General features: G+C 44.9%; 1 protein-coding gene across 6 annotated transcripts in view; it reads left to right on the forward strand.

The window, feature by feature from the left end:
- PEG3 (paternally expressed 3) overlaps positions 1–19,984 on the forward strand; it is a 33,143-nt gene extending 13,159 nt beyond the window's left edge. For all 6 annotated transcript variants that reach the window (XM_047834421.1, XM_047834422.1, XM_047834424.1 and 3 more), the window contains 8 exons: positions 1,941–2,017; positions 4,537–5,016; positions 5,622–5,711; positions 6,412–6,561; positions 6,646–6,755; positions 10,669–10,771; positions 12,072–12,164; positions 12,333–19,984. In XM_047834421.1, coding sequence (XP_047690377.1) covers positions 4,623–5,016; positions 5,622–5,711; positions 6,412–6,561; positions 6,646–6,755; positions 10,669–10,771; positions 12,072–12,164; positions 12,333–16,357 — 4,965 coding nt within the window. In that variant the 5' untranslated portion in view covers positions 1,941–2,017; positions 4,537–4,622 and the 3' untranslated portion in view covers positions 16,358–19,984. The remainder of the gene's footprint in view (positions 1–1,940; positions 2,018–4,536; positions 5,017–5,621; positions 5,712–6,411; positions 6,562–6,645; positions 6,756–10,668; positions 10,772–12,071; positions 12,165–12,332) is intronic.
- Positions 19,985–23,182: the final 3,198 nt, after the last annotated feature.

Raw genomic sequence — 23,182 nt, forward strand, 5'->3', positions numbered from 1 at the left:
GCAGTTGTGGGAAGGAGTTGTTAGGGCCTGATTCTTTTTTTTAAGTTTTTCCTGTTAAATTAAAAAAAAAAAAAAATATATATATATATATATATATACACACACATATATACACATATATATATATATGTATGTATATATATATATGTATATGTATAATGTTCTTGCTGACCACAGGCTGTTCTGTTGCCCTTGTTAGAAAATCTTGAGCACATTTAAAGAACATCAAATTTGTTTACTCTAGTCCTGAATTTCTTGAGAAAAGAAATAAGTGAATTTTTGGTGTAGAAGTTGGCGTGTACCTTGTGATCGAATTCTTAAGGGCGTTCAAACGGTCGTATTATTAATGAGTAAGATGTCCTCCATCTCTTTTCTGTGCTCTGGAAGGGTTTTTATAACATGGTGAACTCATTGCTCATGGAACTTTTATGGAAGTTGCTCCTTAAATTATTTCATCTTTTTAAATTTCTTCCCTAGATTTTCCTCTGCTTTCTGAGTCAGGTTTGCCTGCCTGTATTTTCTTAGAAAAATTATTGATTCTCTGTCAAACCTTTTCATCCTACAGTTACTGTATGTAGTTTTCACCTGCTGGTGGTTTATGCTTCAAATATATGTGTACTGGGAGGAAAAATTACCATAGTAAACAAGTACATATATGAAGTCAAAGTTGTCCTTAATAGCTCTCAATTTTATCGTCTAGTTAGAAGAGCCCTTTCCTGCTCCATAATTCTAAAAAGTAACCTTTTATTTATTTTATTTTGATTTTAGTTTTAACATTTTTATGTATGGTATGACCTTCTCCCCCCAAGTGAAAGATTGGCTAGTTTTCCTACCACTGTTTACTGAAGTAATGTGTGCCTTCCTTACTAGTTTGTAAATGCCACGTTTCATGCTACTGCCGGATACTTGACTACGTGTGGTCAACTTAGACCACAATTCCTAAGAGAATCCACTTTCTTGTCATAAGTTACAAGTGGGTCTTTTTGTTGTTTTATTTCTTAGGTTTTGATGGTGTAAACAACCATCATTGTTATTTTTATGTAGTCTTTCTCCTTCAGGCATATTATAAAAGAACTTTCTTACCATGAGATTATGTGAAAATATTTCTTAAATTTTTTGTATGGATTGTTGGTCTTTTGATATGTGAATTTTCAAAATATTGACCAAATGGAACTCTTCCAGGTCAACTTTGGAACCATCGCCAAGTTCCCCAACATTAATATTCTTTGAAGTTCCATTAAATCATATAGATTAACTTGGGGGAGGTTTTAGAGCTTTAATATGCCAGATCCATACATCTCCCATGATTATCCTATGTCTCTCCATTTACTGCCTTTTATTATTATAATTTGTAATCTTATCCATGTGGATGGTATTGTCTTTCATTAAATCTTTTCTGTCTTTATAATGGCAGTTCTCTTCCCACTATTTAAAATTTTTAATTGCTGATACATATTTAGGGAGCCTGTTGTAAGTGATTCTCTTATTAAATTATTGTCAGGTCTGCTTCCATTGATTCACAAAATCTGAGTGAATGCTCTTACATAAAAGAGAATGATAGTTTTAGATCTTTCTTTATGCCTCACATTTTTCTTGCCTCATTGTAATTGGCTGGAACTCTGAAGAATAGTGTTCAACAGTGATAGTGCCAGAGATTTTTGTCTGCTTTTATAACTGAATTTGATCTGTGGTTTGTTAATGCTAGTTTTGTACTGGCTTTTTAAATTATTCTGATTTCATAAAGACAATGGGAAGGCTTTCTATTTCTCTTTGTTGGTTTATGACCTGGGAATTGGCCTTTTCTTGAAGGCGATATATAAGTCCTCACCTCTAATGCTATCTGAATTCACAGCCATTTGGAGAATTAATTCTCTGACACTCTTTTTACATTTCTTCCATGTTTATTTGTCCATATATTTTTGTCTTTAAAATGTCTGCAGGTCCCTGGCATTTTGACTCTGTTCCCGTGGAGAGCTGCTTGTTCTGAAGTTCTGGAAAGGATCCTCTTCCCAAACAGGTGATTTACATACCTGAAGGTATCCTGTCACCTCTGAGAAGTTGCACTAGCATCTTCTAGGGGACTGGAGTTTCCTCTGGGATATGAATGCCAAAGAGCAATCTTGGGCTTCCTGCCCTTTCATCTTTGCCATTCAGGCCTGCTGGGTTTGAGAGCTCTGCCTTGTCAGGGACAGTCTCTCTGTCCCTCTTAGCCAAGCATCACTCTAGTCCTCAGAGACTGGATACTTGTCCTTTTCCTTCCCTGGCTTTGGAAGTCTTCTGCCTGGCAGGGTGCCATCTCATGCCCTCTCCTCTGTTGTCACCCGTCCTCAAGGAGGGCAGGGCAGACAGGGAGGCAGTGCTTGATTGCTGAGGGTCTTCCTGATGGACGTGTGTGTGTGTGTGTGTGTGCACGCGCACGCGAGTGCGTGTGTGTGCTGATGCTTCAGAGGACAGCGGTGGGAGAGAGCATGGGTGGGGGTGGTGTTTGTGGGTGAACAGAACCGAAGCCCATCACTGCAGGGGGGAAAAGGGCATGGCAGAGTTTGCTACATTTATTCCCCAATGATAAATGAAACACCTTGTTTTCTCTTTAAACATTAAAGAAAGAACTTTAATTTTAAACTTACTGGTTTTCCATTAAAACAAAAGCATAGAATTTTTGCTGCATATTGTTTTGTTCTTCCTTGGAAGTAAAGCCAGAAGTACAAAACTGTCAGGTGAATTAATTCACCCACCCAAACCTAAATTTCTTTCCCATATTGCCTACCTTCTTGTACCATTTGTGGCTGTCCACAGAGGGAGATGGTTTAGGTAACTGGAAATGTGTAGCCTTAACTGGTTATGTTAGAAAAAAGATGAAAATCAGCTTTTAAACTCAGTCTAAGAGGTTTTTCTAAAAAGAAGGGGCAGATAATAAAAAGACAACTAGGGAAATAAATGCAGCAATGCAGAGGATTATCAAAGCTGGTTCTTTTTTTTTTTTTCTTTTTTTTTTTAATTTTTTTTCAACGTTTATTTATTTTTTGGGACAGAGAGAGACAGAGCATGAACGGGGGAGGGGCAGAGAGAGAGGGAGACACAGAATCGGAAACAGGCTCCAGGCTCTGAGCCGTCAGCCCAGAGCCTGACGCGGGGCTCGAACTCACGGACTGTGAGATCGTGACCTGGCTGAAGTCGGACGCTTAACCGACTGTGCCACCCAGGCGCCCCAAAGCTGGTTCTTTCCTAGAGGGGTTGGTAGAAAAGTGGGCAGGTGAGGGTGGGTGACACACCAGAATGTTCTTTGGAAGCAAGGGCATAGAGGTTAATCCAGGATGTTCTCTCTCCCCAGAAACTTAGCTGTGCTTCTTCAGCCATGTAATAATGCGTGCCTACATCTAAAACTTATTTTTTTTATTTATTTATTTATTTATTCATTCATTCATTCATTCATTCATTCATTTATTTTTAAAGTTTATTTATTTATTTTTGAGAAAGAGACAGCATGAGCAGGGGAGGGGCAGAGAGAGAGAGGGAGAGAGAGAAAAAATTCCAAGTAGGCTCCACGCTGTCAGCACAGAGCACCATGCGGGGCTCAAACTCACGAAACTGTGAGATCATGACCTGAGCCGACACTAAGAGCTGGATGCTTAACCAACTGAGCCATCCAGATGCCCCTAAAACCAGTTTTTAAATGGGTTTATGTCTGTTAATTTCAATCTGTTCTACCATTGTTGGTACCTGACTTTGTGCCAGGCAGACACTAGAGGATACAGGTCTGGAAAAGTGAGTCTCTAATCCCTCGAGTAGAGTTTATAGTTTAGGCTGCAGAGAGGGGCAAGTTAACTGCAGCATTTAAAAATACATGTGAGGAGTGCTTGCAACACCTGAGAGATGGATAGTGCAGCTCAGGAGACCTATCGGAGGAGGTGGTGTTAGCAGAGCCTGAGGCTGGGGTTCAGGACAGGTTCAGAAGGGTGTGCGGTGCCGAGGGAAGGGGTCCTGAGCAGACCTGCAGACTCTGCCACTCTGGCCAGTAGAACTTTCCACAGTGATAGAGATGTTCAGAAATCACCAGAAATGGTAGGTTTGGCCCTCATTCCCTGTATCCCCTTTTCCATTTTTGCTGAGAACAAGAATCAACCTCCACTTTTAGTAATGCCTGGCACCTTGAGCATTGTGGGCATTGGGTTGGTAGGCCTTTTAGGTATATTAGCTTATTTAATCTCACAGTTTTAAAAAGGGTTGAGGGCTGTTGTTCCCTGATGTAGATAAGGGGACAGACTCCAGGACATTGAGTAGTTGCCCACAGTCATGACACCCGTTAGTAGCAGAGGTGACTCCCAAATAGGTTTGATGGTGCCCAGAGGTCATGCTTGTTACCCCTGTGGGAGGATGTGTTCGTGTGCTGCGCATGCATCTGTGTATTGCGAGTATGTGCATCTCTGCCCCCGTGGTTTGTTCACAAAGTGTTGTTGATGCCCATGTAGGGCAGCCCCACACTGCTGCCTGATCCTCAACTTCTGGGACATGTGTGTATCTCCTTACGATCTACAGGTCCCTGAGTACTGACTGTCACAGCCTGCCGCGTCTTTCCTGTTGACTCATGTTTGGTTCCTCCAGTGAAAATCTCACTTAGAAAAATGCTGCCTCCAAAGTACTTGTCTGCCACCAAACCCAAGAAGTCTTGGGCCCCAGATGTGCATGAGCTAGACAGTGACTTGACTAAGGAGCCGGATGCCACCATAAGAGAAGGTGCAACTGACCCTGAATTCTTTCATCAGAGGTTTCGGAATTTCCTCTACGTGGAATTTGTTGGGCCTCGGAAGACATTGTTCAAACTCCGAAACCTCTGCCTCGATTGGCTGCAGCCAGAGACTCGCACCAAGGAGGAGATTATCGAGCTCTTGGTCCTTGAGCAGTACCTGACCATCCTTCCAGAAAAGATCAAGCCTTGGGTGCGGGCAAAAAAGCCTGAGAACTGTGAGAAGCTAGTTACTCTGCTGGAAAATTACAAGGAGATGTATGAACCAGGAGGTGAGGCACGGTGGAGGCTGTCGGGGAGCCATGATCTCCCTGGGGTTCACAGCCGCAGCACCATTGGTAGTCGAGGCCAGGTCACTCTCTTCGTGGGGTGCCAGCCTGTCATAGGATGTGCAGTGACACACCCCTAGCCCCTCTCTACTACCCACAGGATGCCGGTTGCACCCCCTCCCCAGCTGTGACAGCCGGACGTGATGTTACCACCTGTCCCCGGGGAGTAGAGCGCCCCAGTTAAGAACCGCCGCCTTAAGGTGGTGTGGGTAGGAAAGGCACACCTCAGTGAGGGCCTCTGTGAGGAACTGACAAGCCTCTGTGCACCTCACAACCCTGGCCTGGGCTCCTTTTCATGACACGAAGGGTGTGTTACCCCAGAGAGCTGTGCGTGGCTGCTGTGTGGAGAGGAGGTGAGGGCGGTCGCAGCCACATAGCCTGCCCAGGCGTGGTAGGAAGCTGAGGAATGTGGGGATCAGATCGTTCCAGCTTCCTGGGGAGGCAGGGGGTTGCACGGTTGGGGCAAGGGCAGACTCCACTTGGGGGAGCTATTTTGAGAACACAGGCGAGAGGTGATAGAGCATTAAGTCAGTGTCTGGTCCTCTCAGATGACAACAACAGTGACCTCCGCAGCGAAGACAGCATGAGCCGGAAGGGAGCAGAGTCCCCACCGCCACGTTCTGCGTCATCATTCTGCAGTGAGTAACTGTGTCAGGTTACGCCATTGGGGCAGACTTGGGCCTAGCTTCCCCGGCTACCAGCTCCGCCCAGTGCCCAGAAGTGTATGGTGGGCCTGGCACCATCAGTGGAGACAGCGGTGCAGATCTGAGGGGAAGGGCAGTTGATGATGGAATGAGACATTTTTATATCCAAGCAGACACCAGTGTCTGGTGTGAAATATAATTTTTTTTTTAAATAATGAGAAAGTATTTGAAGCTGTTTGAAATTGGCCCAGGAGGGGCAGAGTTCATCACTACTTTGCCTCTAAAACCTGTTTTAAGGTCCTTCAAGAACTTTTAAAAAGGAAGCTTGCTTTTGGGAGGTCACGTGTTTTGTCTCTTTGGAGCAGGGTCATGTGCACATTGAGACTGGTGGGCGGGTCTGAAGTCATGGTCCAGAGTGTGGGGCTGATGGTGTGGCAGCCAGCAAACAACAGAAGTGTCTGCAGGGGACCGGCCTCTAAACCACACTGTGGCACTTGCTTTGCCGTCCGTGGCACTTGGGCAAAGCCTCCAGAAGTGGTGTTCTGGGTCCAGGGTAATCAAAAGAGCCCAGGTCATGCATGGGAGTCTGGAGACCTCAGTGTGGGATCCATCTCCTCAAGGGAGGAGGGGGATTAGGGCCCCCATTCTGCGCGGCCCAGAACCGTGTTAACTCCTCCATGTCTGGCTTTCTCAGGTGACCGGGACCGGGACTGGGACCAGGAGTGGGACCGGGAGCGAGACCGGGACTGGGATCTGGACTGGGACCGGGACCGGGAGCGGAGAGGCAGGAGCAGAGACCTGGGGTCTCGGGACCGCTGGCCATACCCCAGGAACCCCAGAGGCAGTATGTCCCATGCTCAGACTTCCCTGGTGGGCATGCAGGGCCACACCACACCCTGTCCCTCTGTGACGCCTTGTCTCTTCCCAGGACTTCCTCAACGGGACCTTTCCCTTCCTCTGATGGAGAAAACAACTTTTGCGACAGAAAGAGAACGCAAACGTAGGGATTCTGTGATGGATTATGAGTCAAGATCCCAGGTATGCTTAGGTCTCCTCTCTTTCTAGAAAGGCCATCTTCATTTCATGGCAGAGAGGCCTTTCTTTCCCAGGAGGGTATGCTCATCCGCCCTTAGAATCCCACCTGGGTGCGCAGAGGGGCACTTCTGCCCTGCATGGAGCCCAGGCCTGTCCGCAGAGGTGGCAAGTGGCTGGGGTGACTCCTGCCTACTTTCTGATTGACCCACATTGTCAGAGGAGCACTTTGCCATCCCACAACTGTGGCATGTGGTACGTCGGTCATGTCAGTGGTTCCCTATGGAGCCAGGGAAGCAGAACCGTTGCAGGGGTCTTTCTGGCCCACTTCAGGGAACCAGGGAGGCTGTACATCCACACAGCACACAGGCAAGAGAGAGCGAAGGCTCTGGAGCCAGTGAGGGCTGGGTGTGAGACCCAGCTCTGCCACCTGCTAGGTGTGCAGCCTTGGACCATTTGCTTGACTAAGCTGAGCCTCAGTTTCCTCATTTGAAGAATGGATGCAGTGATTGGGTCAGCGGGCTGCTGTGAGGAGTGAGTGTGATTCATGTGTATCCAAGAAGGGCTTAATGTGATGCCTACCATGCGGTCGGCACCGCCTGCGTGTCGGCAGTTCTGGCAGTAGTTTTAGGAGGCGGTATGCTGGGGAGATCAGTGGAGGGGAAAAGGCCTTGGGATCTGGGCTCACCTGTATGGAGTAGGGTCACTCGTGACCCAGCATTCTGAAGGGGAGCCACAGCGTGGAAAGGGCTTTGAGAGGAAGGAGAGCCGAGTGCGAGGAGCCTGCATCTCCTTTTAGCACTAAGGACCTCGCCCAGGTCAGGGAGTGCCATGGTGTCTGAGGTCGTCTGGGTCCCCACATGCCCTGGAAACTTCAAGCCTTAACGACAGAGTGGAATTCAGCAGTCCCACAAATAAGCCTCCGTGGGATACCGTGTGATGCTCATTCCGCAGAGCTTTGGGAAGGAAAAATTGAGCGCTGGGAAGCAGTTGTCCCAGTGGTTTGGATTTGGATTTGAAAGGAAGCATCTTGAAGGCAGTAACCCTTGACTTCTGAAGGCCAGGTGAAGGTAGGGTCAGGAGGTCTCCGGCGAAGGCCCGGGGACAGGAACCAGACAGAAAGGCCAGGCAGGCCGGAACCCTGAGGGAAAAATTGCTGAGTCAGCCACAAGGTGGGGTTGGGCCTGGCCGCAAGGGTCTTGTGTCCTGCAGACGAGCAGAGAGCTCAGGTCAGTCCCCAGTGCACTCCTGCAGTGGCACTCAGAAGTTGGCATCAGCCGATGGAAGGCTTCGGATCCCACCCTGAAATCTCTGTCACTGGTCCCCTGTCTGGGAGATAAGCAAGGAATGCAAGTGTGTATGAGAGGGAGGAATCGGCAGTGTCCAGATGTTGGAAGCAGAGCACCCCAAAGCAGCAGTTACAGGGGAAGGGATGCGGAGGAAGGTGGGTAGGGTCGGAGGTGACTGTCCCTCCAGCCTAGATGTCCTTGTCCCTTGTGCCAGGGAAACTAAGTTTGTGACACACTTAGTTTGCTACTAATTTTGTTATCTTATTTGAAGAAACCAAATTGGCCAAAATTTTAGGAATCTAGACAAAAATACTAAACAGACTCACTCTTAAGCTTGATTTTTGAAAACAAAAAGGCTCTGTGATACACCCTTACCTCCGAGAATGTGGTGCGGTGTGCATGCACGGCTTGCAAGCCCTGCTCCGTTCCCACTTGTCTGTAGAGGGATGAGCGATATGAGCCATTATTTAGGGGGTGTTGAAACAGCCATGAAATAAAGATGAGAGGAGGTTGCTAATTGGCTTTTCTCTTACTTTGCTCTTGAAATGCCTTTCCTCGACCCCGGTGAGGGTTGGCTCCTGGTCAGTGTAGGCCGAGAGTCTAGCCACGGCGGGTCACTCCTAACCCGGCGTGCCGGGCTGGCGGCAGGCAGACGAATGGTATTGTGAGGCACCCAGAGCAGGAAGTCCTCATCCTCTTTTAGCGCCGCATGTAACTCTCTGAGCTGCCTGCTCTCCGGGTGTCACCCATTCGAGTGGAACTCGGTGGGCGCTCCTGCAAGTTGAGGTGCCGTTTTGGCTGCAGATACTAAGTGACGAGCCACTATAGGGACGCCCACTTATGGAGATCAACTTTACCTTAAATAAAGCATTGTTTTTTTTCATAGAACAGCGTAGTTCAAAATTCAGTGTGCTCTTATTTTACTCAGGCAGACAGAAAGAAGAGTGTGAAAAATAACCCTTCCCTTTTACCTTTGCCCATGGGGTCTCTCAGCACTGGGGACGGTGACCTTTCTGACTCCCTGAGCCTCCCAAGTTCTTGACCTCCTCTGCTCTCTCTGCTAACGCCCCAGGTCAGGAGCCCTGGTTTCCTTCCTCTCACTACGGATGTCCTGTGTCCCTGCTGGCGTAGCAGAATACGCCAGTGCTGGGACTCAGGACATACTGTCGCAAACCTGAGCCTAGTGGAGCTTTGGCTCTTGAGCTTGCCACCGGACAGGGGCTGGGCAACCAGCAAAAAATGATGCCAGTTTGCTCTACAGGGTGCCTGTCCTGAGTTTTAGAGCCTCCTGAGCTTCTGTAGCTTGTGTGTCGTTCTAGGCCTTCTCAGCCCAGACCCAGAAAGAATTCTAGTTTTGAAACTCTGCTCAGTTTTGGTTGTGGCTTTTGCTTTTCATCGCTAGATGTTGGGAGTTGCATCAATGAGGCCTTCCTCTAAATCCCAGTGTATGTGCTGGTTTATCTTGTCGTGCGTGCCCTCTTGTTTCCGCATTTCACACGGCTGTGTCCGTGCCACTTCCCAGCAAGGAGCTGTAATAAGTTCAATATCAAAATGTCTTTACATAGTAGTTTAGTAATTTACATTTTTTTTATGTAATTCTTCTTGATGTTTGAACAACACATCCCATTGCAGAAAACCCTCACCCGTAATATCGCAAGGCGGGTTGATGCTGACTCTCCCATTTTACAGATGAAGAACCTGAGGCTTAGAAATATTTCTGTTCCCAAGGTTGCATGGCTCAGAAATGGTACAGTCCTCCTTTGGTCCTTGAGTTTTCTCTGGTTCCAAAACCTGTGGGCTTCCCACGGTGCTATGTCCATCCTTACATCTATCTCCAGGCCTCAGTGCCATCCGTGGTCCCTGGGACAACACTTCCCTGAGACTGCTGATGTCCTAGGGCATCAGTAAGAAAAGGTACTGTGAGGTTCTGCATAGGAGACTCTTCCGAGTAATTCAGGGACTTGTAAAATGACTTTTAGAGACGTGTTCAGCAGGTGGGAAAGTCAGCTATAAAATGAAGGCATTCAGTGCTTCAGGTTCCATTGGGGTTATTTGGGACATCTCCACACCTGGAACAGCACAGCATGTACCCATGTTATGCAGTGAAGGTGAACACAGGACACAGTGGGACCGTGGAGGGAGGCTTAAGTCCCACTTCCTGACCAGACGTCTGCTGAAACACGTTTTCCGTCCCTGCACATGCCACGCATAGTCCATGTTTGGCCTGTTGAAGCTCTCACACCACTGCCCCCTTTCTCTGTGTCAGAGTCTTCCCACTTAAGGCCCCACTGAAGTTCCTCTACCAAACCCATTTAGCACTGATTATCTGTACCCCACTTTATTGTTTATTGTTCTCTAATTGTTTCATGAGTCTTTTCTCTCCAACCAAATTATAAGCTGCATGAGGGCAAGGAATGTGTGTCATACGTCTTTTGGATCTTCCTCACAGTCTAGCACCAAGGTAGGTACGCAGTAGGTCCGTAGTAAAACTCGCCCTGGATCACTCAGAACCCCAGACACTGTGCGCACTTTCTACATATCTGTGTGTGTAGCGCCCGTATTGCCAGCATTCTTCTCTCTTGGGCACCCATGGAAGGACTCCATCGAGAGGTCTGTGTTTGGTATTTTAGGATGCCGTGTCATACCAGGACGTTGTGAACCTGACCGAGGACAGGAAACCTCAGAACCCGATTCAGGACAACATGGAAAACTACAGGAAGCTTCTCTCTCTGGGTAAGCAGAGAGACCCAGTTACTGGAGCTTTTTGTGACCTGACTCTTAAAGCTGTAGGACATTAGACTCCATGTTAATATGTTTGGATTTTAAGGGTGATAAGAAGCCTTTGGAATATTTTAAGCAGAGAAATAAATGATGAGATGTGTTTTTGAGAATTCATTCTGGCTTTGGGTATATTGAGTGTATTGTACAAGGTCATGGAGAATGGGGAGATGGCTCTTGCCACAAGAGTTGGTACTTTTTCTAGAGAGGTGGCAGTGAGGATTTTTAAAAACCTACTTAGGGGGCGCCTGGGTGGCGCAGTCGGTTAAGCGTCCGACTTCAGCCAGGTCACGATCTCGCGGTCCGTGAGTTCGGGCCCCGCGTCAGGCTCTGGGCTGATGGCTCAGAGCCTGGAGCCTGTTTCCGATTCTGTGTCTCCCTCTCTCTCTGCCCCTCCCCCGTTCATGCTCTGTCTCTCTCTGTCCCAAAAATAAATAAACGTTGAAAAAAAAACATTTTAAAAAAAAAACCTACTTAGAATGGGATCCTGAGTTCCAGTTTGGACTTCCCTTGAAGTTGGCTAGCATAGTGGGCAGTTGGCTGGCACTGAGGGGAGAGAGCTTTGCAAGGCAATGGAGCCTCAAGGAGCTCTGGTGTTAGGGGAACAGCTGAGGAAGAGTCAAGAAAGAGGAAGAGAATCATGGAAGCCAGTGAAAAAGAGGGTGTCAGGATTTAAGTGTTCATTACAGGAAGGTGAAGACTGAAAAAGGTGCACTGAATTTCAGGACATGTAGTGGTCTCTGTGCAGATTTCTAGGTGGAATCAGGAGAATTAGTTAAAATTCAGGTAATAAGTCATACAGAGAAAGATAGATACCATATGTTTTGACTCTTACGTGGATCCTGAGAAACTTAATAGAAGACCATGGTGGAGGGGAAGGAAGAAAAAAAGTTAGAGAGGGAGGGAGCCAAACCATAAGAGACTCTTAAAAACTGAGAATAAACTGAGGGTTGATGGGGGGTGGGAGGGAGGGGAAAATGGGTGATGGGCATTGAGGAGGGCACCTGTTGGGATGAGCACTGGGTATTGTATGGAAACCAATTTGACAACAAACTTCATATTAAAAAATAAAATTCAGGCTAGAATGGTCTGAGGAGTGGACAGTAAGGACATGGGACTGCACATAGAAGACACTCCAGGAGTTGGGCGTGGGCCACCTCCTGTTTAGTGGTTCCTAGGAAGCTAGGCACCATCTTACGGTGATGAGTCTTGTGCCCAGCTTGAGCATAAGCTGTCATATCATTCTTGTGAACAGGGGTTCAGCTTGCAGAAGACGACGGCCACTCCCACATGACACAGGGCCATTCATCGAGGTCAAAGAGAAGTGCCTACCCAAGCACCAGTCGAGGTAAGCACGAGGCAGGTTGTACCTAGTGGCCATTTGAGTTAATGAGATGGGAGCCGTACATACGTATTGGTAGACCTGTTACATTTTATATTCACATCATCATCACAGAAGTCTCAATGTTACAGGTACAGGAATTAGGGAGTATTTACACTTAGGGTTTCTTTTCAGGTCTAAAATCTATGCCTGAAACCAAAAAGTCAACCCATCGGCGGGGAATTTGTGAAGATGAATCTTCCCACGGGGTGATCATGGAAAAATTCATCAAGGACGTTTCGCGCAACTCTAAATCAGGACGGGCAAGGGAATCTAACGATCGGTCCCAGAGGTTCCCCAGAAGGCCAGACAATGATTGGAAGGAAGTTTCGTTCAACAAGAGGGAGTCGGTGATTCAGGAGAGAGGCTATGAAGGGAATGGCTTTGGGGGAGGCTTTAATTTTAACTCGAGTCTTGTTTCCAAAAAGAGAGTTCTTGAAAGAAAAAGGCGCTATCAGTTTGACACAGATGGGAAGGGTTCAGCTCACGAGCAGAAGGGCTATGCACGGAAGAGACCTTTTGAATGTAGTGAAATGAGAAAAGCCATGAGCATGAGCAGCCTTAGCGCCCCCTCCTTCACTGAGTCTCAGCCACTTGATTTTGGGGCAATGCCCTATGTTTGTGATGAATGTGGGAGGTCTTTCAGTGTGATTTCCGAATTTGTCGAACATCAGATCATGCATACTAGAGAGAATCTCTATGAGTATGGTGAATCGTTTATTCATAGTGTGGCTGTCAGTGAGGTTCAGAAAAGTCAGGCTGGAGGGAAACGCTTTGAATGTAAGGAGTGTGGGGAAACCTTTAATAAGAGTGCCGCGCTTGCCGAACATCGGAAAATTCATGCTAGAGAGCATCTTGCAGAATGTAATGATGAGGAGTATGAGGAGCCATTCATGCCTAGCCCAACCTTCAGTGAGCTCCAGAAAATATATGGGAAAGATAAATTCTATGAATGTAAGGTGTGTAAGGAAACCTTCCTTCATAGCTCTGCCCTAATTGACCACCAGAAAATCCATGGTAGAGATGACAAAGATAATGAGCGTGGGGAAGGCTTTAAACCCAGCCCACCCCCCAATGATCTTCCGAAAACGTATGGTAAAGAGAAAATGTATGAATGTAAGGTGTGTGGGGAGACCTTCCATCACAGCTCATCCCTGAAAGAACATCAGAAGATCCATACTAGAGGAAACCTCTTTGAAAGTAAGGGTAAAGTGTGTGAGGAAACATTTATTCCTGGTCAGTCCCTTAAAAGGCGTCAGAAGACGTACCCAAAAGAGAAGCTGTATGACTTTACAGATGGTGGGGATGCCTTTAGGCAAAGCTCAGACCTCAGTGAGCATCAGAAAATTCATTCTCGAAAGAACCTCTTTGAAGGCAGGGGGTACGAGAAGTCTGTCATTCATAGCGTGCCCTTCACTGAATCCCAGAAGAGTCATACTATAACAAGACCACCTGAAGATGATGAGGACCAGAAGGCGTTCACCGTCAGCTCTAACCCTGATGACAACCAGAAGGTTCCTCCTCAAGAAAACGTCTATGAGAGGAAACCATATGAGAGGTCTGTTATTCATAGCTTAGCCTTTGCTAAGGCTGAGAAGAGTCACAGTGCAGTGGGGCCCAGCAAACCAAAAGTGATTGCAGAGTCTACCATTCAAAGCTCAGGTGTTACCGAACATCAGAAAGCCCATGCTGGAGAGAATACCTCTGAAGGAAAGAAATACGAGAGGTCTGTTATCCATAGTGTAGCTGCTTTCAAACCTCCCAAAAGTTGCAATGGAAATGAAGTCGTTGAATGTGAAGAGAAGGGAGAATCCTCCACTTCTGTTTCAGACCGTCATGATAAGCAACAGAAAACTCCTGCCAGAGAGAACCCTAATGAAGGGGGTAAGAATAACAACTACAAGGACTCTGTCATACAAAGTGTATCCCATATGGAATCTCAGAAAAGTCCAACTAGTCAGGGATCCAGTGAACTTAAGAAGGATGGCGAATCATCTACTCCCACCTCAAATGTCCGTGAACATCAGAAGGCTCGTTCAAAGAAGAAAAACATTGAGCGTAGGAACTATGAGACCTCTGTAATTCACTCCCTACGTTTTGGTGACCATCAAACATTTCGCCCTAGAGAGAAATTCTATGAATGTCCAGAGTGTGGAGAATCTTTTGTTCGTAGCTACGACCTCACCGAGCATCTGAAGATTCACGATAGAAAGAAGCCCTCTGGAAGTAAAAACTACGAACGTTCTGTAATTCGAAGCTTAGTCTCTACTGATCCTCAGACGAGTTATGCTGAGCAGCAACCACAGACAAGTTATGCTGGACACTCATCACAGATGAGGTACTCTGACCAAGCAGCGCAAACGAGTTACGCCAAACACCCAGTGCAGACGAGTTACTCTGGAATGCACATGAGTTACGCTGTACAGCCAGGGCACGTGAGTTACACACAGCAAGCAGCACAAACGAGCTACATGGTGCAACCGACACAAATCAGTTATGATGAGGAGCAAGCGCAGACAAGTTACGCTGAACAGCAAGTACGCAACAGATGCAGGGAGTGTGGGGAATGCTTTGCCACCATCGGAGACCTTGGTGCACATCAGAAAATCTATGCCCGAGAAGAATTCCATGGTCGGAAGCTCTTTGGAGACACTGTTATTCAGGGCATAGGCCTTGAAGGGCCTCGGCCGGAAGAGCCTCGGCAGAATGAGCCAGATGAGCAGGACGAGCAGGACGAGCCTGAAGATGCAATCTATGGCTGTAAGGACTGTGGGCTAGGCTTTGCAGATCGCGCAGACCTTAAGGATCATCAGAAAGTTCATGGCAGAGAGTATCTCATCGATAGTCGTGAGTACACCCATTCTGTAATCCACACCCATTCTGTCAGCGAGTATCAGAAAGATTACATTGGAGAGCAGCTCTATGAATGCCCGGCATGTGGGGAATCCTTCGTTCATAGCTCATTCCTTTTTGAGCATCAGAAAATCCACGAGCAAGATCAATTTTATGGCCAAAGAAGGTATGATGAGCCTTTTGTGCAGCCCCTGGTCATCAACCCACGGAGGCCTCGTGCCCCACAGAAGAATCCCACTGCAGGAACATCCCTTCAGTGCCACGTGTGCGGACAAGACTTCATTCATGGCTCTGTCCTCGGTGAGCATATGAGAATTCACACCAGAGAGGATTTACCGGAACAGGGCCAGAGAAGTGAAGATGCAGTGAGTCCAGGCTTAGCCCTTACTGAGTTTCAGAGAAGTCAAACCGAAGAGAAACACTATGAATGTAAAACATGTGGAGAAACCTTCCTCAATCAGTCAGACCTTAGGGAGCACATGAGAATTCACGAGAAAGACGAGCCCTATGATTATGGGGCCTCTTTTGTTCATACTTCATTTCTTACTGAGCCCCCCAAAAGAGATTCACCATTCTATGAATGCAAGGACTGTGGGAAGTCCTTTATTCATAACACCGTTCTCACCAAGCATCAGAAGCTTCATCTTGAAGAAGAGGAAGAAGAAGGAGCCCAGGAGGTGGAAGCCAATGTCCTTGTTCCACGAGAAGTGCTGCGGATCCAGGGGTCAAACGTAGAGGCTGCCGAGCCCGAGGTGGAGGCTGCTGAGCCTGAGGTGGAGGCTGCCGAGCCCAATGTGGAGGCCGCCGAGCCCAATGGAGAGGCCGAGGGACCAGATGGGGAGGCTGCAGAGCCAGATGGGGAAGCCGAACAGCCCAACGGAGAGGCCGAACAGCCCAATGGAGATGCTGATGAACCAGACGGGGCAGGGATCGAAGACCCAGAGGAAAGAGCTGAAGAGCCAGAGGGAGATGCTGATGAGCCAGATGGGGCAGGGATCGAAGACCCAGAAGAAGAAGGCGAAGATCAAGAGATTCAGGTTGAGGAGCCATACTACGACTGCAGGGAATGCGGAGAAACCTTTGCTTCCAACTCTGCCTATGGCGAGCACCTGAAAACCCATGCCAGGGTGATAATATTTGAGCCTGGAAATGTCTATGGGGAAAGCTCCCGCTACACTGAACATGCCAGCACCAGCACCAGCGACAACGACAGGGCCGATGACAAGTATTTCAAGTGTGATGTCTGTGGGCAGCTTTTCAGTGATCGCCTGTCCCTCGCTAGACACCAGAATACTCATACCGGCTGAGAACATAAGTATAAAGGTTAGGAAACCTTCACTTAGAACTTGACCCTTACTAAACCAGAGACTTCAGACCAATCCATAACAATGTCAGAAGAAACTTACCTTGGCACGTACACACCTGACTTTTAACATCAGACAACTCAGACTAAAAAGAAACCAAAGGTGGAAACTGCTTTGGTCTCAGCTCTCCCCCATCTAGCTCTCCCCCATCCAGCTGTCTCCCATCCAGCACCAGTGTGTGCATATGGGAAAGCTCTAGCACATACCTTGCATCTGAGTGACCTTATTGAGGGAAAACCCCAGGGGTTTTTGAGACTACAGAAATCGCCCAGTCAACTGTAAATGACATTTCTGTAACCTATATATAATGCTCCCTGCAGTGTATATAAAATAGCATATCGTAGCAAAACAGTAATCACATATCTTTGGATTTGATATGATATACAGTTACAGTTTACTGTGCAGAGGTACCTTACCTGGTACTCGGATTTTTTTTTTTTTTTTTTTGGAGGAGGAAGAGAGCAACAAATTAGAATATATTTCTAAGCATCTTAGATTCTGAGAAAGACTTCTTGTGCATTATTTGGACCCCATTGGTATCGTTTCGAGTAATTGTGTGTCATTCCTTACTCTTAAGTATTCCTGTACAAGTGTAAGCATGAAAGGTAAAATGTCTTTTATTCTTTGCTGTTTGAAAAGAGAAGTGTTTTGAACTTCCTTTTCAGCCATTTCGTCGACACCAACACTTTGGAACCTAAGGCTGTGTAAGCCTTTACAGTATGTGGATTGGCCTTTTGTGACCCAAAGTGGTTGGTTGCCACATTGTACCTTGCAGTGGTTCTCATGCTAAAATATTACAAGTTTTGTGTTTTTTTTTTTAACCAACCTGATGTGTGTTTGATAATGAATTTACAAAAACTGAAGCTTTTCCCTATAAATCCTACGTTTTTGCCTTTAAAGAGTGGGTTGCAACCATCACTAGATCACAGTAGTGCCTACTGACGGTTGAGAACCAGAGGGAGAGACTTTTGTGTTGTAAATAAGGATGCAGGCTAACAACTTCCATCACTTCCTTTGTGCGCTTCCTGCCTTAAGTGACAAGTAGCATCGTGGCTTCAGTAGTGTGAACTGCCACAAGTCAGTCTGCACCCTGGGTGCCCAGGAGCTAGTATCCTTAGAGCTTTCTATCGCTTACCTGATTTCTTGTCTTCACCTGTCTGACCCTCCTCCCCCATGTCTAACTTAAATTTTAAAAATTAAAAAAAAAAGCAAAAAAACCCACAAAAAACAACAAAAAAAAGCTTTCTTTACAGTCAACTTAAGCTTAACATGGACTCAGGTTCCCCAGCAGCCTTAATTTGTTTCCTTACCATCTGTTCCTCCCTCTTGCAGCCCTTCTAAGTATTTCCGAGCTATCTATCCACTAGTGTCACGTTTGTCGGATCACCTCAGTTTTCCATTTAATCACAAATTGACCTCATAGCTTGAGGTTTCCTGTGTCCTGTTCTGTGGACCACCTGTACTCCTTTTGCTTCCCCTCCCCTTGCATAATGACTATTAAATTTTTTGGCTTTGAGTTGGCTGGAAAAAAAAATTAAAAAAAAAAAAAACCTTAGAAGTGGATCTGTAGATTAAGTGAGCAAAAGACAACAGCAGATAATTTGAGCAAGCAAAATTAACCTATGTGCTGGGGGAACGTGTCTAAATCTTCCTCTCCTAGATCTGCGTGGTTAGGGCTTGGGGAATGTGTGTCAGAGCTGCAGGGAATGCCAAAGTTGAGGAAGGCTGTAGGGTTGAGAGCACGAAGCAGAAATGAGGAAGCCAAAGAAGGAAGTCCTAATACATCGCCAGATCTAGGAGGGTGGGGAAGCAGACAGAAGGAAAAATGGGAAGCAGGGCTGGGAAGCCCAGGTTGGTGGGAATGAATTGAGCAGGATGTCCTGGGCAGTGAAGAAGGGGCCTTTTTGGTATAGGTGAGGGCCAGCTGCATAGAAGGACCTGAGGTTGGAATGGACAGCCAAGAAAACAGGAGAATCGAGGCCCCGCAGCACAGGAGGGGGACCCTTTAGATGGGAACCAGCGTTATGTTATCAGGGTGAACTTGGGTTGATCGCTGTTGGCAGTATTAATTGGTAGAACCTTTTCAGAAAACAACTTGCCAAATGATAGGGTGTCCATTCCAATCTCATGCTAGTGAAAAATTAGGAATGACATAAATGCCAAAACAATAGGACGATTACGTAAAGGTATTCATGGACTGTATGCAGCTGCTTAAAAATGATAATCAAGAGTTATGTAGCAACGTGGAAATATATTTACGGAATATTAAGTGGAAAAAGCAGGACACAGAATTATATTTATACTACAATTATAACTGATTAAAAATGTATGCTTATAGTCAAAAGCTGTTGTGTTGTTGTTGTTGTAGGCTAATAGTTGAGCATTATTTTCTTAAATTCTTTGAATGTTCTTTATAGTAGTGTTACTAAAAAGTTTATAATCACGTTTCCATTGTGAACATAATTTGAACACATCATCAGACACTTGGAAAATACAGAAAAGTGGAGGAAAAAAAAATCCATATTCCAACCTTCCAAAGACAGATACACACTCTTCAGCATCTTGTTTATTCTTGTTTCTGTGCACAGGTTTATGATTATAACTGTGTCAAAACGTGTATTCAGAATAGCTGTTATGTTACCTTTGTGGAATTATGGTTAAACACTTTCATCTTAATGTTTTCAAATGTTCCTTATGATAGTGTTCTTATAACAAAGTTTATTATGTTTGTTTCCATTACAAGCATAATACATACCCAGAGGAAAATTTGGAAAATATAGTAAATTAGAAAAGAGGAAAAAGTCACCCATATTCCCAACACCCAACAACTACTGTTAACATCTTGATCTATTTCCTCCATCTTGTTTTAGTGCACAAGCTTGTGATTATAACAGTGTTAAATATGTATGCATAAAGTCTAAAATGAAAAAAATACTGAAAATAATTGAAATAGTGTTGTCATTGTGGGATTATGGTTAAATATTTTGTCTCAAATTCCTTGAATGACCTTTGGTGTTTTGGTATTAAATCTTGTGTATGTATTTCTCCATTACAAATATAATACATACTCATAGCAAACTTTGGAAAATTCAGTAAAACTAGAAGAAAAGTAATTCACCCATATTCCCAACACCCAGCAACAGTTGCTGTTAACATCTCGGTCTGTGCACCAGTCTATGATAATGAGGGTGTTAATGATAGGTATACATAGAGTCAAAGATGGGAAGAAATATGGAAAACAATTAAATAGTTGTGTGGTCGTTGTGGGATTATGGTGAAATATTTTGTCTTGGTTTCCTCGAATGGTCTCTTATCATAGTGTTTTGGTAATCCACCTTTATTACATATATACCATTATAAACACTGTATGTGTTCATTATAGAAACTTTGAAGTTACAGAAATGTAGAAGAGAAACTCACCCATATTTTCACCATCCAAAGACTGTGGTTAACATCTTGATATATTTTCTTCATCTTGTTTCTGTGCACAGGTTTTTGGTTTGTTAATATGGTTGTGGTTGTTCTATCTATCTGTAATAGTGTCAACAATAAAAATAAAGTTAAAAATAAGATATTGGTCAGTCTCCTCTTTTGTCCATCTTACAAGTTTGGGGTTGGTAAATATAGTCTTTTGTTACGACCAGAAGTCCAAAAGCTCAGTGCCTCCTTAGGCCCTTAAGTTTGGCTTACAAATCTTACTCCATTTTTAAGTATTGCATATCTCAACAATTCCTTTTAAGAGTACATGATTATGCATTAAAAATTTTTTTTCTATGTTTTTTTATTTTTGAGAGCGAGAGAGAGCAGGGGAGGGGCAGAGAGAGATGGAGACAGAATCTCAAGCAGGCTCCAGGCTCAGTTGTCAGCGCAGAGCCTGATGTGGGGCTTGAACTCACAGACCACAAGATCATGACCTGAGCTGAAGTCGGACGCCCAACTGACTGAGCCACCCAGACATCCCTTTGAGTCCACATTTTTAACTGCACTTATATATATTCCAGTAGCGTTTTTTAACTTGATAACCACAACTCTATTTCAGTTACTTGAGTTAGCATTTTTAATTTTTAATCTCAAATAGGAGATTCTCTCAAACAAAAAAAAAACCCCACAAACAAGAGTGAGCCCTTAACATAAAAAGGTTAATATCATGGTTTAGAATCTCTTTAAAGTGTCTATTTCCAACTCTTCCTTGAAGTTAAAAGTTTTCAGGGGAGTCACTTCCCGTATCTTAACCTGACTTTACCACCCAAAACATCTCACGCATTTGGTAGGGTGTCATTCCCTGGTGAATTGGGAGTTTTTTGTTTTTTTGTTTTTTGTTTTTTTAATATAATTTATTGTCAAATTGGTTTCCGTACAACACCCAGTGCTCATCCCAACAAGTGCCCTCCTCCCTGCTCATCACCCACTTTCCCCTCTCCCCCAACTCCCATCAGCCCTCAGTTCTCAGTCCTTAGAAGTCTCTTATGGTTTGCCTCTCTCCTTCTCTGTAACTTTTTTTTCCCCTTCCCCTCCCCCATAGTCTTCTGTTAAGTTTCTCAAGATCCACATATGAGTGAAAACATACGGTATCGGTCTTTCTCTGCCTGACTTATTTCACTTAGCATAATACCCTCCGGTTCCATCCACGTTGCTGCAAATGGACAGATTTCATTTTTTCTCATTGCCACGTAGTATTCCATTATATATACAAACCACATCTTTATCCATTCATCAGTTGGTGGACATTTAGGCTCTTTCCATAGTTTGGCTGTTGTTGAAAGTGCTGCTGTAAACATTGGGGTACAAGTTCCCCTGTGCATCAGCACTCCTGTATTCCTTGGGTAAATTCCTAACAGTGCTATTGCTGGGTCATAGGGTAGATCTATTTTTAACTTTTTGAGGAACCTTGTAATTCCACCATGACCAGAGATTTTTGGCCAGGTTGCTGAGTATATCACTGCTGGCTACAATGGTGGTGTGCATTATGCCCAATTTGGAATTGCTGTCCCTGACTCCATGACACAAAAATGGTTAAATACTTGACTCCTTCTAATCTGCAGGTCACATCATTGAATTCTACTGTTAGATATAAAAATACAGTTTTCATTTAATTCTAACTGTAGAATTTGACAGTGGCAGAATCCCTGGTGATTTCATATTATTAGAAACTTTTATTTATATTAAAATAAAATCCCACTGAACTATGGTTATCTCTTGTGATGTCTAACCCCTTGGTCACAGCATTGATGGCCTTTCTATGTGAGGGGTCAGTGTAGTTCAGGGTGGGAGGGTCAGTTCTCTTTTTATATATATATATATATATATATATATATATATATATATATGTATATATATATACATACATATATATATACGTATATATATATACATATATATATATATATATATATATGAAATTTGTTGTCAAATTGGTTTCCATACAACACCCAATACTCATCCCAAAAGGTGCCCTCCTCAATACCCATCACCCACCCTCCCCTCCCTCCCACCTTCCATCAACCCTTAGTTCTCAGTTTTTAAGAGTCTCTTATGCTTTGGCTCTCTCCCACTCTAATCTCTCTTTTTTTTTTTTTTCTTCCCCTCCCCCATGGGTTTCTGTTAAGTTTCTCAGGATCCACATAAGAGTGAAACCATATGGTATCTGCCTTTCTCTGTATGGCTTATTTCACTTAGCATCACACTCTCCAGTTCCATCCACGTTGCTACAAAAGGCCATATTTCATTTTTTCTCATTGCCACATAGTATTCCATTGTGTATATAAACCACAATTTCTTTATCCATTCATCAGTTGATGGACATTTAGGCTCTTTCCATAATTTGGCTATTGTTGAGAGTGCTGCTATAAACATTGGGGTACAAGTGCCCCTATGCATCAGTACTCCTGTATCCCTTGGATAAATTCCTAGCAGTGCTATTGCTGGGTCATAGGGTAGGTCTGTTTTTAATTTTCTGAGGAAACTCCACACTGCTTTCCAGAGCGGCTGCACCAATTTGCATTCCCACCAACAGTGCAAGAGGGTTCCCGTTTCTCCACATCCTCTCCAGCATCTATAGTCTCCTGATTTGTTCATTTTGGCCACTCTGACTGGCGTGAGGTGATATCTGAGTGTGGTTTTGATTTGTATTTCCCTGATAAGGAGCGACGTTGAACATCTTTTCATGTGCCTGTTGGCCATCCGGATGTCTTCTTTAGAGAAGTGTCTATTCATGTTTTCTGCCCATTTCTTCACTGGGTTATTTGTTTTTCTGGTGTGGAGTTTGGTGAGCTCTTTATAGATTTTGGATACTAGCCCTTTGTCCGATATGTCATTCGCAAATATCTTTTCCCATTCTGTTGGTTGCCTTTTAGTTTTGTTGGTTGTTTCCTTTGCTGTGCAGAAGCTTTTTATCTTCATAAGGTCCCAGTAATTCACTTTTGCTTTTAATTCCCTTGCCTTTGGGGATGTGTTGAGTAAGAGATTGCTACGGCTGAGGTCAGAGAGGTCTTTTCCTGCTTTCTCCTCTAAGGTTTTGAAGGTTTCCTGTCTCACATTCAGGTCCTTTATCCATTTTGAGTTTATTTTTGTGAATGGTGTGAGAAAGTGGTCTAGTTTCAACCTTCTGCATGTTGCTGTCCAGTTCTCCCAGCACCATTTGTTAAAGAGACTGTCTTTTTTCCATTGGATGTTCTTTCCTGCTTTGTCAAAGATGAGTTGGCCATATGTTTGTGGGTCTAGTTCTGGGGTTTCTATTCTATTCCATTGGTCTATGTGTCTGTTTTTGTG

The sequence above is a fragment of the Prionailurus viverrinus genome, chromosome E2 (assembly GCF_022837055.1).
Source record: "Prionailurus viverrinus isolate Anna chromosome E2, UM_Priviv_1.0, whole genome shotgun sequence".
NCBI classification, from domain to species: Eukaryota; Metazoa; Chordata; class Mammalia; order Carnivora; family Felidae; genus Prionailurus; species Prionailurus viverrinus.